The sequence below is a fragment of the Chiloscyllium plagiosum genome, unplaced genomic scaffold, assembly GCF_037043375.1.
Source record: "Chiloscyllium plagiosum isolate Xiang-an unplaced genomic scaffold, Cpla_swu_hap1 HiC_scaffold_24, whole genome shotgun sequence".
NCBI classification, from domain to species: domain Eukaryota; kingdom Metazoa; phylum Chordata; class Chondrichthyes; order Orectolobiformes; family Hemiscylliidae; genus Chiloscyllium; species Chiloscyllium plagiosum.
In genome coordinates this window covers 8,476,915-8,494,372 of record NW_028270162.1, presented here as the reverse complement: position 1 = coordinate 8,494,372, position 17,458 = coordinate 8,476,915, and the positions used below count along the sequence as shown (strand labels likewise).

Below are 17,458 nucleotides of genomic sequence, written 5' to 3'. Positions count from 1 at the left end.
GCTATCATCTACAATATTACCTAGCTTTGTGTCATCAGTGCATTTACAAGTATGACTTTGTAAGCCATTATCCAAGTTATTAATAAATAATGTGAATAATTGAAACCCTAACACAGATACTTGTGGAACACCACTGTCACGTTCTGCCAATTTGAGTATATACCTATTATCCCTACTTTCTGTCATCTGTCACTCCAACAATTTCCTGGCCATGTCAGTAATTTTCCTTCTATTCCATCTTAGTAAACAATCTCTTAACGTGGGACTTTATCAAATATCTTCTGGAAGTCCATATAAACAACACTCCCAGACATTTCCCTGTCTACTACCTTATCACATCTTCAAATATTTCAGTGAAGATCGTCAGGCATGACCTACCTGTCATGAATCCATGCTGGCTCACACTGACTAACTGAAATTTTTCAGGATTCAGTTTTCCTGACCTCGATTATAGACTCCAACAATTTCCCCTCCATAGATATGAGGCTAACTGGTCTACGATTCCATGGTTTTTCTCTTTTTCTCTTCTTAAAAAGAGGAGTGACATATACAATTTTCTAATCCAGAGAGAGGGAGGACTCCTGTATCCAGGGAACTCTGAAAGATTATAGTTAGGGCATCTACATAGTGCTGTCCTATTACCTTTAATACCCTTTTACTTGTGTTAATTTCATTCACTTCCTGTTTGTGATCCACCATTGCTCTCATTGGGACTTCAGGCAATCTATCCTCCTTTACTGTAAATACTGAGGCAAAGTAGTTTCTACTGTTTTCCCATAGTCATTAACTTTATCCCTACTTTCACTCTTACTAATTTTGAATTTCATATCCCTTGCAAGTTTGTGACTTTATAGGATCAGGAGGAGGTCATTCTGAGCCTTGAGATATTTAATTAACATAATAAATCAATCAGTGGAAATGGTGACTCTGGCTATAAATGTACCTGGGAAGTAGGCAGGCAATTAAGTTACTTGGTCTTAGTGAGTGGCTATTTTGATGGTGTTGCATGGGCCTTGTGTCAGGAGATCGGCAGGATGCCATCACATTGTCCTCCTTTCCCTCTCCTCCCATTTCAGCATTCCAAAGAGTTGTTTCCTTTGTGTTACACTGGGCCATCTCTCCTGCCCTGTCTTCTGCTCTTTTTATTACTTTCCAACCCTCCTTCCCTTTTCACTTGTCTAAAACATTAAAGCTACTTCTCTCTCAGCTGCCGTCAGCCCTCTTGAGTATTTCCAGTGCTTTCTGTGGTGTTCTGGCCAATATTTAGCCCTCTGCCAACTTCTGAAGCAGATTATCTCTTTATTATCTGAGTCCTGATAGTGGGGATTGGTGTACACAAGTTGACTGTCACATTTTCTACTTTACCACTATGACTGCACTTTGAAAGTCCTTCAATAGTTGTGCTTCTTTGGGCATCCTGTGGTTTTGAAGGCATTATATAAATGCAAGTTCTTCGCTATTGTCTTTAACTTTTTAATCTCTCATTTCTTCCCCCTTATTACATGAATTCCTTTTAAAAGTTCTTGTATTTATAGCAGCTTCACTGAAAAATGCAACTGAAGCAAGGAAGAATGTTTGGATCCTTAACCCTCTCTCCAACCCCAATCTCGAGTCCAATAACTTGCAGGTGATGGAACCAGCCAAAGGGGCATTCAAGACTATTTCCCATTTGGAGATTTAATATGGAAGCCCTTCAGGTATCTCTCCTTCCTGACATCAAACAAAGAGATGCCTCCATTTGGGTTAAGGTGTATTCTCTGTTCTCTCACTCTTCAGTTCCCAAAACCACCTGATGAAGGAGCGGCGCTCCGAAAGCTAGTGCTTCCAATTAAACCTGTTGGGCTATAACCTGGTGTTGTGAGATTTTTAACAGTCCAACTCCGGCATCTCCAAATCAAAGAACCTTTGTTATGGAACCCTTTCCTTAGAATTGTAGTTTCCCCTTTAGAACACGGAAAGGGACAGTTGATGGTTTTAATTCCATAGGAATTAAATTTGATACAACATTGTAGATCAACTTGTAGATCAGTAATAACCAAAATATTTCTGTAGTAACAAATGTAAGTTTTGCAGTTTAACTTCTGCTTTCAGTTTAAAGTGCTGAGATTTTCTAGGTAAGCTTGGTAAATTGAGTGCATTAGCTGAAGGAGAGGAAGACTTGGAGGATTTGCATTAATCTGTGAATTTGTTTGATTTCAGTGTCGCTGCTTGTCTTTTTTAATTTCCACTCTGCAGCTTCTTGTTCTTCTCTCTCACCCAGCCTTAGTTTTGCTGTTCTCTCTGTCCTTTTTCTTTCTCTTCCTGTTTAAGTTGAGGATGTGTTTTGCTGGGCAGTGCTGGAGCTTCAGCACAAACTGGAATGTCATGTCCAACCCTGAACACCACCGTTTAGGAGGGGTGTGGGACATCATACAGCACACATGGGCAGTTTGCTTAAACGACCCTACAAATACTGGGTTATAGTTATTTGGAGAGATTTGAGAAGCTTGTTTTCACTTTGCAGGAGAGAAACCTAAAAGGAGATTTGTGGAAGGTGTTTGAAGTTGTGAAGGGTTTTAATGAAGTGAATAGTGAGAGAGGAGAAGCTGTATCCAGGGTCAGTAGCCAAAAGGACACAGATTAAAGACCAGAGATGATGTCAGAGAAATATATTTTTATAGCATGAATGGTTGGGATTTGGAATGCACTGCTGGTAAGTTTAATGGATACAGATTCAACTGTAGCTTTTTGAAAGAAATTGGATAAATATTGAAGAGGAAGAAATTACAAGTATAGGAAGAAAAGGATAAGGCGTGGAACAACTCTAGATTCCTTTGGAAAGAGCTCCCAGTGATTCAATGATGTGAATGACCCCCTCTTAGAGTAAGAGGTGACTTGATTGAACCATATGAGATCCTTGGGGGGGTCTTAACAGAGTGGATAGGAAAAGGATATTCCCTCTTATGGGGGAAGCCAGAACCACGTGTCACTGGTTAAAAATATTGTCACACATTTAAAACAGGGATGAGGCAAAATTCTTTCTCTCATGGGATCATGAATCTTTGGAGCTCTGTTCCTGAAAAGGTGATGGGAGGGAATCTTTGAATCTTTTTGAGACAGAGCTTTATAGATTCTTGGGAAGGAAAGGATTCTTGGTGTGAATTTGGATTTGAGAATACAGTCAGATCAGCCATTACCTTATTAAATGGGGGGGAACAGGTTAGAGGGGCTGAATTGCCTACTCTGGCTTGTTCTCAATGGCATCTTTCTGTCTGAGACTATGCCAGTCCACAGCAGTTACCTTTACGGTCCTGACATTCACCTTTCCTATTACATCTTTCATTCCCATTGCTAGCTTTCACACTTTGTAACCATTCACTCCCTTTGTGAAGATGATGGCAGCTTCACCCTCACAGTTTCCTCCTTCTTCGTTATGCTGTTCTTGGGTTAAAGCTTATGAAACAGTTTGATTGAGTAAATGTAGAGAAGGTGCTTCCACTTGTGGCGGAAGGGGTCATAAGTTTTCACTCACAGTAAGAAACCTAGCCAGTGAATAGTGAACACTCTGTCATAGTAAACCAAGATGAATAACATCAACACGTTTGAAAGGAAGGTTGATAAGTGCAGAAGGCAGAAAGTAATAAAAACATGTGTTGATAAGGGTGGATGGTGTAAAGTGAGGGGTCTATGTATCAACGTTCGGCTGAATGGCCTATTTCAGTAACTTCAGTGTAATGCCTGCAGCATTATACCTCAGGCTTGCATCTGGAAGGAGAGGGATACGCGTTTGCTTTATTATTGATCCCTTGTTGGGTGCCCCAGAATATGTAGCTTTACAACATTGATGCCGCCAAGGTCATACTGCAGTGCTATTCATACTGCACTCATTCTGCTATTAACTCAGCAATATATAAATACAGTCCAAGTCATCCTTGTGGCAACACAACGTTTACTCAACATGCTGCTTTCCTCTCTGATCTTTGCACGCTTGTGGATGGGAACAGAGGGAGTCTTTATAGAACAAGGTTTACACAGTAATTGCAGTTGTCGATGTGAAAAAGCTTTGATCTGGCCTCATTTCACCCGTTTTAAAACCCAGTAGGTTGAACAATCTTCTCTTATTTTTTAGCAAATATGATTTTAAGAAAACCCATTTTGGAGAAGCAGATTTGCTTTTACTTTAGGAAACCTGCAGAATTACTACAGGCACAGGTTCTGTTGGAAACTGATTACGTTCATGTAATTGGAAGTGAGCCTTGACTCAAGTCAGTTTGTCGTAGTATTTATTGCATCATCATTACTTAATCAATTGGTTGTTGAGATTCTTTTTAGGAGCTCTCTTGAGATTCATTATTAAATCCATGGCTTATTCAGTTGCAAATTACAGTTTAAATAGGCCAATAGAGATATTCCTAATTGATACAAAACAGGTACCCGAGTGCGAAAAGCAGCAAAAATTAAAAGTAATGTTGTTTTAAAAAATTATTCTGCTGCTTTATTTCCATTTCTATCTGTAACATAACTTTTATTAACCATTAATGAATAAAAACTGCTTCTCTTCCATTGATACTTTTGGTCTTAAACCAGAAATCTCCATTGCCATTTTTGGGTATTGGCAAGTAGAACTGTTTACAACAATTTATGATGAGGCTATGAGGCCTTGAGACCTGGTAACATGCCAGGGTATTCCTGCAATCCAGTCCAGAGGGAGCGCAGAAGATGGGATATGACTTTGACATTGCAGCAGTTTCTGCAGAGTGTTGTTGAATGTGGAGTCTCTGCCATCTCTAGGACACCGCAGTAAGACAGGCTGTGACCAGCAGAGGAGCATTTGCTTGTTGCTGGAGTGACTGACCAATGGAGATACTGAAGCCAATATCTGAGAGACATGGGGCCCTTCTAAGGACAGGGTAGCTTAAAGACATTTCTATTTTCAATAGGACATCTCTCACTTGTTTCACCTTCTTTGGACAAGTGGGCATGAGAACCAACCCTGTTGATTAAAAGACATACCTTGGTTTAAAATTCAGATTCTAATACTCAAATCCTGCAAGTGAAACTAAAGTACTGAAGATGCTGGAAATCTGAAACAAATGCAGAAAATGCTGGAGAAACTCATCTACTGTGGAGAGGGAAGTAGAGTTAACATTTCATGATGTTGCCAGATAAATTGAGTTCTCCAACATTTTGTCTCAACTCTTGCCCTTTATCTCTGTAACAGCTTCCTGCCCTACAGCTATTGGATATCTTTGCATCGCACTGTCTCTGGCCATTGTTGTGACGATGTTCAGGGAATTAAGGAACTTGCTTTCAACTTGGGAAGGCAGTGGCATAGTGTTAATGTCTATTGCACTTTCCTGCTTTTTAATTGCTCCAATATTGCTGTCCCTTCAGCAGCCTGGGTGAGAAGCTCTGGAATTCCCTTTCTAAACCTCTCTGTCCTTCAGGATAATACTTCTGTGCAAGAACTTGGGAAGTGTAGGCACAGTACAAATGGAAGTTGTTGCTGTGGGTGAGTTCACCCTGAACTTGCCAATTTTGGTTGGGTTAGCAACAAATGACAGTATTTACCCTGGGAATGACAGGCATCTGAGTTTCTTTTCACTTCCCTTTGCACCATGACCATATCAGTTCAGTGCATCGCTCATTACTCTGTTCGTTTTGGAAGTGGGATCACCCTTAAGATTTTTTATTGCTCAAAAATGAGAAACAGACCAAACTGATTGTGTTTACATAGCTTGTTTTGGAAATGTAGAGGAATAACTAGATGTTATGATTATCTCTGTTGGATCAGAGTGTTTCAATTGTTTGTTAAAGTCGGTTTTTTAATGTGGTGACAAGTGGTTTAAATTAAAATGAGGCTTTGAAGGAACCTGGTATGCTTTAAAATGGAAGATGAAAGTTGTCATGCTGGGTTTTGTTCTTTACGAGATTGCCCAGCACATCCGTCACATCTGGTAGTTGTAAACTTCTTTTAAGTATGGAAAAATGTTAATAGTTTCAAAATGTGTTTTTTTTATTGGTTTATGTACTAGTTGACACCTAAGATTGAGGTTTTGATGCAGAGTGCATGCTACATCTCTGATGCAATCTGTAACTGTGATGACAACACTCCTTCAGCTATAATTATCTCCATTCAGTCCAGGGCCTGGGCTAGGCTGGGCTGAGGTGGGATGAGCTGGACTGGGTAAGGTAGGCTGGGTTGGGCTTGACCGGATAGGGTAGACTGGGATAGGGTGGAGTGGGGTAGGCTGGGCTGGGTGGGGTGGGGTGGGATGGGCTAGGCTGAAAAGGGCTGGGTAGGGTATGCTGGGTTGGGGTCAGCTGAGCTGGGGTAGGCTGGGGTGGACTGGTCTGAGGGGGTAGGTTGGGTGGGTTAGGGTGGGGTGGGGTAGGTTGAGCTGGGTGGGATGGGGTGGGATGGGCTAGGCTGGAAAGGGCTGGGTAGGGTATGCTGGGTTGGGGTGGTCTGGGATGGGATGGGCTAGGCTGGGCTGGGCTGGCAAGGTTTTGTGAGCACTGTGTCAGTGAGGTGGAGGGATTAGAATGGGGAGTGGAGTCCAGACTCCCCTCCATTTGATGTGCTTGCCCCACTGGAGGTCAACAGAGTGTTCACAGCTGGAACTTCAGCCTGAATTTGTTGGAATATCTGGGGCAAGCCATGTACCATCTGACACAAAGAAAGGAATGTTATCACTGAGCCAAAGACTTGATCTGCCTATTATTATAAGGGGATGAGTGCAATAATAAAAAAAAATTAATGGGATGTGAGTGTTGCTGGCTAGGCCCAGTGTTTATTGCCTATCACTCAGTGCCTGAGGGCAGTTAACAGTCAGCCACATTGCTGTGGGTCTGGAGTCACGTGTAGTCCAGACCACGTAAGGATGGCAGATTCCCTTCATTAAAGGACATCAATTGCTTGCTATTAGGCCAGGTTTTTATTGAATTCAAATATCACCGTCTGCCATTGTCTCCAGAACATTAGTCTGGCCCACAGGATTACTAGTCTAATCAACACACTGCCATCACTTTCCCTTAATAAGAAGCAAGTTCCTTAATTCCCTAAACTGCTCAACAACTGAGGCCGGGAAATCAGTCTCCAATGAAACTACTCTCTGACCGGTGAGGGGGCAGACGGGGGAAAAGTGTTTGGTCGTGATGGTGATAATGCCCATTTTACAGTCAGTCTTATGTGGACAATGACATGCCAACCACACACATACCTGCACCCCTATGCATCGAAATCTATGTCCATTCCACCCAAAACGCCAGATTTTAAAAATCAACACCAAATTGGGAAGAAAACCTGGAAAGATCCCCCGCCTGATTCCGAGCCCAAGAAATCACTCCATTTCTGATCATTCCTTGCAGTCCTTACCGTGTTATATGAGGTGATCTGTGTCCCAGTTAGAAACAAGTCTAACTCTTATTTTGAGGAATTCAGTAAACCTGAGGGCCAACACATGAGCTGCTGCCCGTCTCAGAGGCTTTAGCCTATCACTAGCCTTTGACCTGTAGCTGTCAATGCTACTGAACATTCAATCTATACCCAGTGTGATCAGAACTAGGAAGCAATGATAATTATCCTCCAAACCATCATCCAGCTTGTTCTATGTTGTGTATGATTCATTAAATAATTCATTCAAGGGGGTTCAACTGGAAAAGGAAACAGGAGATGGAAGTAGTTGACCAATCGTGGGTTGTCTTGGTGATTCCCTGCAATATTTTGTTTTCAGGTTTATTACACGTGTGGAGCCGTTGTTGATTCTGAAGCTCAAGGTATTATCCTCTCACCTGGCTTTCCCACAAGTTATGTTCCAGGCACTCACTGTTTGTGGCAGTTTTTCATCCCGGCTGATGTGCGTCTTGTTTTGGAAGTTTTTGATTTCGATGTGTTTGAAAGTCTGCACAATGCTCAATCAGCTCCTGCGATGATAAGTGGAAAGAGATCTGTTTCTGGGCCATCAGAGAAAGGGGGAACTGTCCAGACTCGAGAGTCCAACAACTTGTATCATCATGCAAAGGAGTCTGTTCAAGGTGGAAGAAAAAATATGTTGTTTAATGAGACAAATGTGTCTAATTCAAAAAGCTTTGAAGGAGACTACTCTGCCCAATCCCGTAAAGCTAAAGACAAACAAGTAGTGGCACAGGAAGAGTCTGCAATGTTAGAAATGGTTAAGATGCCACCTTCAAAACAGGAATTTTCAATCACAGACTCTTGGCTTGGCGATTTGAATAAGAATGATTCTGAAGAGTCAAATTTGAGTTATCCACTAACTGGTTTTGCCAATTACCAAGACATGAATGGAGACCCACAATCTGACAGCAAACGGGTCCAACAAGGCGGAACGAGGCTTGAAATTGATCAGCGTGAGATACAACAAGTTAACAGTTTGACTGAGGTCACAGTGATCCCTGTGACAAAAGTGACACCCCTTGTCCCTCCAGAGATCTGTCCAAATGATGTTTTATACATTTCTGACTTGATCACATTCTCTGCCCGATTTTGTGGAGCCAATAGCCCAGTCAACAAGACATTGACATTTGGTTCTTCCCTGGAGATGGTGGAGGTGGTGGTGGAACTGATCACCACCACAGACAAGGGTCGTGGCTTCATACTACTCTACCAGTTTAAAACTGGCGCAGTCCCTGATCTTCAGGCTGTGATAAAGCACAGGGACCAAGACAATATGATTCATTTCCTGGTCATTGCTGGCATTGCTATCTTATCTGCAGTTCTTCTGATTGCACTCTGTCATACCTGGAGGTAAGTTTAAACTCTATTAACTTCTCTCTGGTTTCTCAAAACTTTAAGCAAAATCTGTTCTAGAAACTAATTTTTGTGCTAAAGCTTTGAACAACTGTCATTGTTTGAGGGAGATGTATTTCAGGATCCAGCATCAAAATGGAGTTTGATTTAGAATAATAGGAAGTGCTGTATTTTGGAAAGCAAATCAGGGTAGGAATTATACACTGGATGGTAAGGTCCTGGGGAGTGTTGCTGAACAAAGAGACCTTGGAGTGCAGGTTCATAGCTCCTTGAAAGTGGAGTCACAGGTAGATAGGATAGTGAAGGAGGCATTTGGTATGCTTTCCTTTATTGGTCAGAGTATTGAGTACAGGAGTTGGGAGGTCATGTTGTTGCTGTCCAGGACAATGGTTAGGCAACTTTTGGAATATAGCAATTCTGGTGCCCTTCCTATCGGAAGGATGTTGTGAAACTTGAAAGGGTTCCGAAAATTTTTACTAGGATGTTGCCAGGGTTGGAGGGTTTGAGCTACAGGGAGAGGCTGAATTGGTTGGGACTGTTTTCCTTGGAGCGTCGGAGGCTGAGGGGTGACCTTTTATAACTGTTTATAAAATCATGAGGAGCATGGATAGGGTAAATAGACAAGGTCTTTTCCCTGGGGTTGGGGGAGTCTAGAACTAAAGGGCATAGGTTTAGGGTGAGGAAAAAAATTTAAAAGGGACCTAAGGGGCAACCTTTTCACACAGAGGGTGGTACGTGTATGGAATGAGCTGCCAGAGGAAGTGGTGGAGACTGGTCCAATTACAACATTTAAAAGGCATCTGGATGGGTATGAGAATAGGAAGGGTTTAGAGGGATATGGGCCAAATACCTGGCAAATGGGATACAGAGTCACAGAGTCATATCTGGTCAGTATGGACGAGTTTGACCGAAGGGTCTGTTTCCATGTTGTACATCTCTATGACTTGTTTCCAATGTACATTTCTTAATCAAATAAAACTTCTTCATTTGAGAATACAAAGTGCAAATGAAGTATTATTGAATTGTAGTCACTGTGGGAGTAGAGGAACCTCAGCAGCTGATTTGAGTACAGCAAGCTTCAACTTGTGATACTGATGAGTTAATCTGCATTAGTGATATTGGTTGAATAGTTAACTACTGTCCCATGACACCATGTGGAACTCCCCTGGTATTCTTTCTGACAGTGACATGGGATATTTTATATTTACCTGAAAGGGCTTAGATGAGTCAGGTCGAGCACCCCTTTCCCTTTACAACTGATGTGAGGAACCAATTGCATTTTCCCAGTAAAATGAACAGTGTGGAACACAACTACAGTTTAAGGTTACTTTGAATGACCATCATCATATCCCTTTTTGTTATGTTAATTTCTTGGCATGGATATGAACAAAGATATATGTACGATAAGAATAACTTAAAGTATTACACTTCTAATTGTTGATGGTAATTGGGCCGACATGGGAATCTTTATTGAAACTATCTTAACTGAATCTGGCTTTGATAAATTTACACTGTCAATGCCTATTAAGTTTCAAAATAAAACACACCATTGGTTTTCTTCTTTGGTATCTATGCTTAAGGTCTGTTGGCACTCCTATTGTACATTAAGAAATCATTTAGGAAGAAGCAAGCCTGTGCACTGTTGAATGATGATGGGACTTGGGTTTCAGGCCATCTTCATTCAGTGAGATCTTCCCATAGATCATCAAAAAGATGAATCGATAAGACATAGGAACAGAAATCGACCATTTGCCCCATTGAGGACATGACTGATCTGATAATCCTCAACTCATTTTCATGCCTTTTCTCCAAAACCCCTGATTCCCTTACAGATTAAAAATCTGTCCATCTCGCCTTGAATGTATTTAGCCCTCTATAGTAAAGAATTTCACAGATTCATAACCCTCTGAGAGAAGAAAAGCCTCCTCATCTCTGTCTTAAATGTGCAACCCTCTATTCTGAGATTATGCCCTCTGGTCCTGGACCTTTCACAAGGGGAAGTAACTTTTCTGTACCTAACCTGCAAAGTCTTTTAAGGATCTTGTATGATTCAATAAGATCACCTCTCGTTCTTCTGAACACCCAGTCCAGACCCTACCTACTCACTCAATCTAGGGTAAATAGTTTATCTGTTAACTGGAGTTTCTCTGTTTCTCTCACCTTGTGTCATTGATTACTCCTGTCCCAGAGACTGTACTATCTCCACGCTTTGGAAGTGCCCTCTGGAATCCTGTGTGATGTGTGTTCTAAGGCCTCTCTGCTATTACTTGTGGAACGTGTTGAGCCTGGATTGGATCCTATCTTCCTTTCCCCTCCCCTGAGGAGACAGAACAGTGATCCTCCAATCAGGATACATCACCTATTGGCCAGAGTCCGATTAGCTACACCTCAATGGATGGGATTTCTGAGGGCACTCTTTGAGCCGATTCATGCATTGGATTGCCAGATGGCTGATTGAAAGATCCCCTGTAGAAATTCTGACCCCTCCAGATGTTTTTCTGCTGGCTGTTTCTGTGGTTTTGGAGTCAGCCCGGGTGTTATATTGAAAACAGGTCCCAGCCCAACCTTAACACAAGAATTTCACATCAGATGTACTGATTGGATCACAAGGCAATTTCCTGCCAGGAGCAGTATGTCTAGACCTAGAACTCAATCGTATAACTTCTCTAGTCAGTATTTGCCTCCAGCATCCTGAAAAATTAGGCTTTCAGCAAAGGTTAACCGACTCCAGATGGAATAATCTCACAAGCTTTGACTTGTGACCGTTTTGACTGACATTTAGATTCCTGATCATTTTTCCTCTCTCTCTGTCTCCTGTGCCTTCCCCACTCAAAACAATATTGCTGCATCACGATTTTACTTCAATTAATTGTTAAATGTTTAAATCTGATTTTTAAAAATAGTTACAAATTGCACAATAATTATCTGCTCTAATTAGTCAGTTGTAGTTCTCAGATATTATGATTAAAATGGTCTCTGAACATAAAATGGAAGTTAAAATCTTGCCTGGGTCAGCAATGTTTCTTGTCTTTTGTCTGTAGATTAGGAACTGGAAGAGGCCAGTCAGCTGCTGCAGTCGGTTTTGCCGTCCAGTGGCTGATTATCATAAGCTCGTGACATTTGAAATGTAAAAGATTTATTGCAGAGAAGGAGGCCATTCAGTCCTTAATAGCTATGCTGGAAATACTGATCTAGATTAATCTCCCTCTCCATCCCTTGGTCAATAGCTCTCAATGGATTACAGCATCTCAATTGAAAAATTGACTGACTGTTTCCAGATTTTGGAATTTTCATTGAATTTTGTGGAGGGTTTCTCTCTACACTATTGCCTTGAGCTTGCCCAGTTTATCCCACTTGCCATAATCGGAAAACCCATTGCTGCCTGGATATCCCTGGCACAGGCACTAGACTTGGGCTGTTATACCCTCAGTGAAGTTTTGGCAGTCTGGGGCTGTCCTGCACATTTCCAGACATTCACCCTGGGCACTCTCTCACTCACTCACAATATCTTCCCTTGCTCGCTCTTGCCAACTTCACTGTGTCCCTCACACACCACAGACACACACACAGATGTCTGACAGACATCATTCCCTCAGTACTGCATTAGGGTGAGTTTGGAAACTGCTGTCGAAGACGCCTTGGTGAGTTGCTGAGGTGCATCTTGTAGGTAGTACACACTGCTGCTATCAAATAGTGTTGGAAGGAGTGAATATTGAAGATGGTTTTGATGATCAGACAACTGCTTTGTTCTGGATTGTGACATGCGTCTCAAATGTTGTTGGAGCAGCACTCATCCAGGCAGGTATTCCATCAGATTCCTGACTTGTGCATCATATTGGAGATAAGTTACTTGCTGCAGTACTCCTAGCTACCAATGTTCTGTAAGCCGCAACTTGACCTCCCAACTCCTGTACTTAATACTCTGACCGATAAAGGAAAGCATACCAAATGCCTCCTTCACTTTCCTATCTACCTGCAATTCCACTTTCAAGGAGCTATGAACCTGCACTCCAAGGTCTCTTTGTTCAGCAACACTCCCTAGGACCTTACCATTAAGTGCATAAGTCCTGCTAAGATTTGCTTTCCCAAAATGCAGCACCTCTCATTTATCTGAATTAAACTCCATCTGTCACTTCTCAGCCCATTGGCCCATCTGATCAAGATCCTGTTGTAATCTGAGGTAACCTTCTTCGCTAGACCACTGTTGGAATATTGCATGCAATTCTGGTCTCCTTCCTATTGGAAAGATGTTGTGAAACTTGAAAGGGTTCAGAAAAGGATGTTGCCAGGGTTGGAGGATTTGAGCTATAGGGAAAGGCTGAACAGGCTGGGGCTGTTTTCACTGGAGTGTCGGAGGCTGAGGGGTGACCTTATAGAGGTTTAGAAAATTGAGGGGCATGGATAGGATAAATAGGTCTTTTCCCTGGGATGAGGGAGTCCAGAACTAGGGGGCATAGGTTTAGGGTGAGAGGGGAAAGATATAAAAGGGACCTAAGGGGCAACTTTTTCACGCAGAGGGTGGTACATGTATGGAATGAGCTGCTGGAGGAAGTGGTGGAGGCTAGTACAATTGCAACATTTAAAAGGCATTTAGATGGGTATATGAATAGGAAGGGTTTGGAGGATATGGGCCAGGTGATAGCAGGTAGGACTAGATTGGGTTGGGATTTCTGTTCAGCATGGACCATAGGATCTGTTTCCGTGCAGTACATCTCTATAACTCTACTGACCTTTCCTTTGTAGACACAGTATTTATACAGCTGGTCCAGTTCAGTTTCTGCTCAGTGGAATCCCTATGATGTTGGTAGTGGAGTGTTCAGTGAGGGTTCTCAAATGGTGCTGAACGTTATGCAATTATTGGTGAACATCCCCAGTTCTGACATTATGATGGAGGGAAGGTCATTAATGAAGCAGCTGATGATGGTTGGGCCTATGACACTATCCTGAAGAACTCCTGCAGAGATGTCCTGGAGCTGATGACTGACCACCAACAACCACAACCATTTTCCGATGTGCCTAATTCAACTCTACTTTTAATGGGGTTCTGCATGACACCTAACTGAACCCTTTCATAACCATAAGAAAACTGCTAAGAGCCTTCTCTTACCTAGAGGAAGGATTCCCCCACACCACCCATGTCTCTCATTGCCTGACTAGCCTGGAGCTACATTGCCATTCTCTCCCAGTCACTGGGTGGAAATCCCTGAGATTCCCCCTCGAACAGATCTGTGGACTCCATGTGGACCACATAGTTCAATAAGGCAGCTCACCACCACCACCTAGAGGACTGTTGAGCAACATGCAGCCACTCTGAGGGTCTGTGTTCAGCATGCCCATGTTGTTCCTCGCATTCACTTCCAGTTCCAGAAGTCACTGCTGCATATGGACCTCAGAGGTGCTTTCAGAAGAAAAAATATTAGAGGGAATGTACCAGTAGAGGATGGGCAATAGATGTTGGCCTTGTCGGCAATGCCTTCATCCTATAAAGAAATAAAATGTAGAGTACTTCAGTGTTTTTGAACAATAACACTCTTTCTTTGATCCAAGCGTTAATAGGGTTTCTGGGTGAAATATAATTTTATTGGATGCTTGTGCCCTCTTATCTGTCATTGAAGTTTTGTATCTAGCATGGGAGCTCCATCTCCAAATGCATTAGTCTCTGTGTATTTGTGTGGACCAATGTTTATGGTTCAACTAATATCACTGAAGCTGATTGTTATCTGGTTATTGTTGTATTGTTCCTTATGAGAGCTTGCAGTATTCACAATAGATGCAATGTTTCCTAAACCACTTTAAAAAAAGCAAAAAAAAGTCACTTATTGGCGTAGCATGCCCAAACGTTCTTTTGAGAATGTGAATGGTACCATACAAAGGCAAGTCTTCCTTTGGTGTAGAATGAGTACAGTACTGTGAGCAGAGATTGGTTTCCCATTGTGAAAGAAAGGTGCTCCTTCATGGAATTACAGTGAACAAGGCAGTGATTAAATTCAGCACAAGAGCTTTTGTTATGGGTCATTGCTTGACTGGAACTGTTTGTTGCTGGGATAATAATGCAGTAGGAGGAGCCCACAGGGGCTAATTGTGTTATTCAAGGGATAATGCAGCAGCACTTGTGATGCATTTTAAAAACTCAAATCAATTTGTCATGTTCTGTGAGAGAGACCTCCCACACACTTCTCCAATTCAGATTGCTTTGCAATACTTCGTATCAAGTTTAACACCAAGGAAGAAATGGCAGATAGCTGAGCAGTTTATCCAATGACTGAAATGTCTGGCCCCGTCCTCATGTGAACATTTAGTTGATTTTCAGTTGGGCAGCAGTGCACATGAGACCGTTAAAATGCAGAGGAAACCTCTCCGATGTCCTTGCTTTTGATCCAGCCTGTCACCCAGCTGCAAATGAACAAATATTGGATAAGGACAAGGACAAGGACAAGTTCCATGATCCAAAATACCACCAACATGATCTCAGTCTGGTCCTCTACCAATAAGAGCCAGTTGGGCAAAGAATTAAAAGGAGAAGAAATGGAATCCCTGATCTCCAGAAAGATTGAACGCCTTTGGGAATGTATGGAAAACAGACCACCAATGGCAGTGGGTCGATGGACAGATGGTTTACGCAACTGCAGTTCCCCAAAGAGATTTCCTCACATTCCCAATCTGTGGGTGTGCCACAGAGCTCTCTGTACAGTGATGGGAAAGTCTGCAGGACTACACTTCATTGTAGTCACACAAGCAAACTTCCCGGCTCTCTGAGCAATGTCCAGTACACCATTTGCAGTGGTGTTGGGGCAGGATTGTGCGGCAACTCTACATCTGTTCTGCTGTTCATTAAACCATAAAGTGTAGGAACAGAAGTAAGGCATCTGACCCATCAATTCTGCTCCACCAAAGATTTGATGAGTTTAAGACTAATCTGATCATCCTCAACTCCACTTTTCTACCTTATTATCCTCAATTTCCTTACCGATTTTAAAATCAGTCTATCTCAGCCTTGAATATATTTAATAACCCAGCCTCAATAGCCCTCACTCCTCATCTCTATCTTAAATGTACAGCCCCTCATTCTGAGGTGATACCCTCTGGTCCTAGATATTTTCACAAGGGAAGTCAGCTTTCCACATCTACCCTGTCAAATCCCTTAAGAATTTACTATGCTTCAATAAGGTCACCTCCAGAGTAAGGATGGGAGTGAAGAGGTCATCCTCAGGCTGATCACAGAGGGACGGAATCAGTGAGGTTAATCCACACAGCATTTTTAAAATTTGTCTCCCCATCACTGCCCCCTGCTGGCTGGCTACCAAGTTGCCTTTTCCACTGACCAGTTAATGTCAGGAATTCTCTGTGGAATAATCTGCAGCCCTGGGAACTCTGAGTCAGAGGGACGTTGCATGTTCTGTGAACAAAGCTGGGTCCATTAACATCTTCCACCCCCAGCTGGGATTTACCTACATTTATCTTATCATTTTTTTAAATTTGTCATGGGGTGTCAGCGTCACTGGGCCAGGCTAGTATTTTTGTCCATCCCTTTTGTTCATGGGTCAGTTAGCAGTCAACTGCTGTTGGTCTCTTGTAGGCCAGACCAGGTAAGGATGGTAGATTTCCTTCCCTAACGATCACTAGTGAACCAGATGGGTGTTTAAGATAATCAGCACTGTTCTCATGGTCATCATTCAGTTAGCAGCAGGTTTCCAGACTTGGTATTGTTCGCCTCTGTTATTATGGTCTTATGAAAAAGATCAATAGGCAGGAAGAACTAAATTGACTCCATGTGTGCTTTAAACTTTCTCCATTTCTAATCCTGGGCTATGAACAGTTCTAACCTGTTGGTATCATTACCACGTGCTGCTCCAATGGCATTGACTGGCCATCTGCTCATTTGGCGAAAGCCAAATTTTCCCGAAAGAACCCCAGGTTTTTGCTGAGTCTGTCATTTGTTTGTTGACCAGTTCTTGAACAAAAGGCTTGATAAGCTGGACAGAAAGGCTTCTCAAGTGTATGGTTGTCTGAGTGATGATTGTGAGAACCTGTGCCTTTTTTAACGTGGCTGATGAGGAAACCCTCCTACACGTTCAGTGCCTGCCAGACAGACTGATAGTTGAACTGTTTGACCGTGTTGTGATACACCAACCATTGCCTTAAAGTCCTGAAGTGGGACTTGAATCTGGAGTGTCTGAGCCAGCCATTATGTCACAGACTTTCCGGGGTGTAGGGAGTTCCAGTCACTCGGTTTAATTGTAGAAATGTTGGTGTTATTAATGACAGTACAGTCTGTTGATAGACTCATATTAGTGGACTACCTGTAAGATAAAGATCTGGAAAGCTTCCATAATAATATAATCATGAAGCTCGAGGAACAAATCTGACATTTCATCCCAACTTTCCTCTTACAGATGCTCACTGACCTGCTGTATATTTCCAAAATATTTTTTCTTTTGGTTTTAATTCCTTTCATTAAATTTGAACTAATCCAATGCCATGTACCTAAGATTGGTTGAAGGTAAAATCAGAGCAACATGAAATGTCCCTCTTCCACAGGCTGAGAAGGTACAATGAAGCAAATGGCTAAGCACTGATTCAGAGAAAATATATTGAACCGAACCAAGTCACTAAAACTGTCTCCCTTGTTTGACACAATGGCTCTTGCTTCTTTTTGAACAGAACTAAATAAAAGGTATAATTAATAGTCTGGGCCATGGATACCAGGCT

General features: G+C 42.2%; 1 protein-coding gene across 1 annotated transcript in view; it reads left to right on the top strand.

The window, feature by feature from the left end:
* The window catches only part of LOC122562536 (uncharacterized), a 45,680-nt gene that overhangs the window by 10,343 nt on the left and 17,879 nt on the right, over positions 1 to 17,458 (top strand). The window contains exon 2 of the mRNA XM_043715441.2: positions 7,716 to 8,746. Within this exon, the coding sequence (XP_043571376.2) occupies positions 7,716 to 8,746 (1,031 nt within the window). The remainder of the gene's footprint in view (positions 1 to 7,715; positions 8,747 to 17,458) is intronic.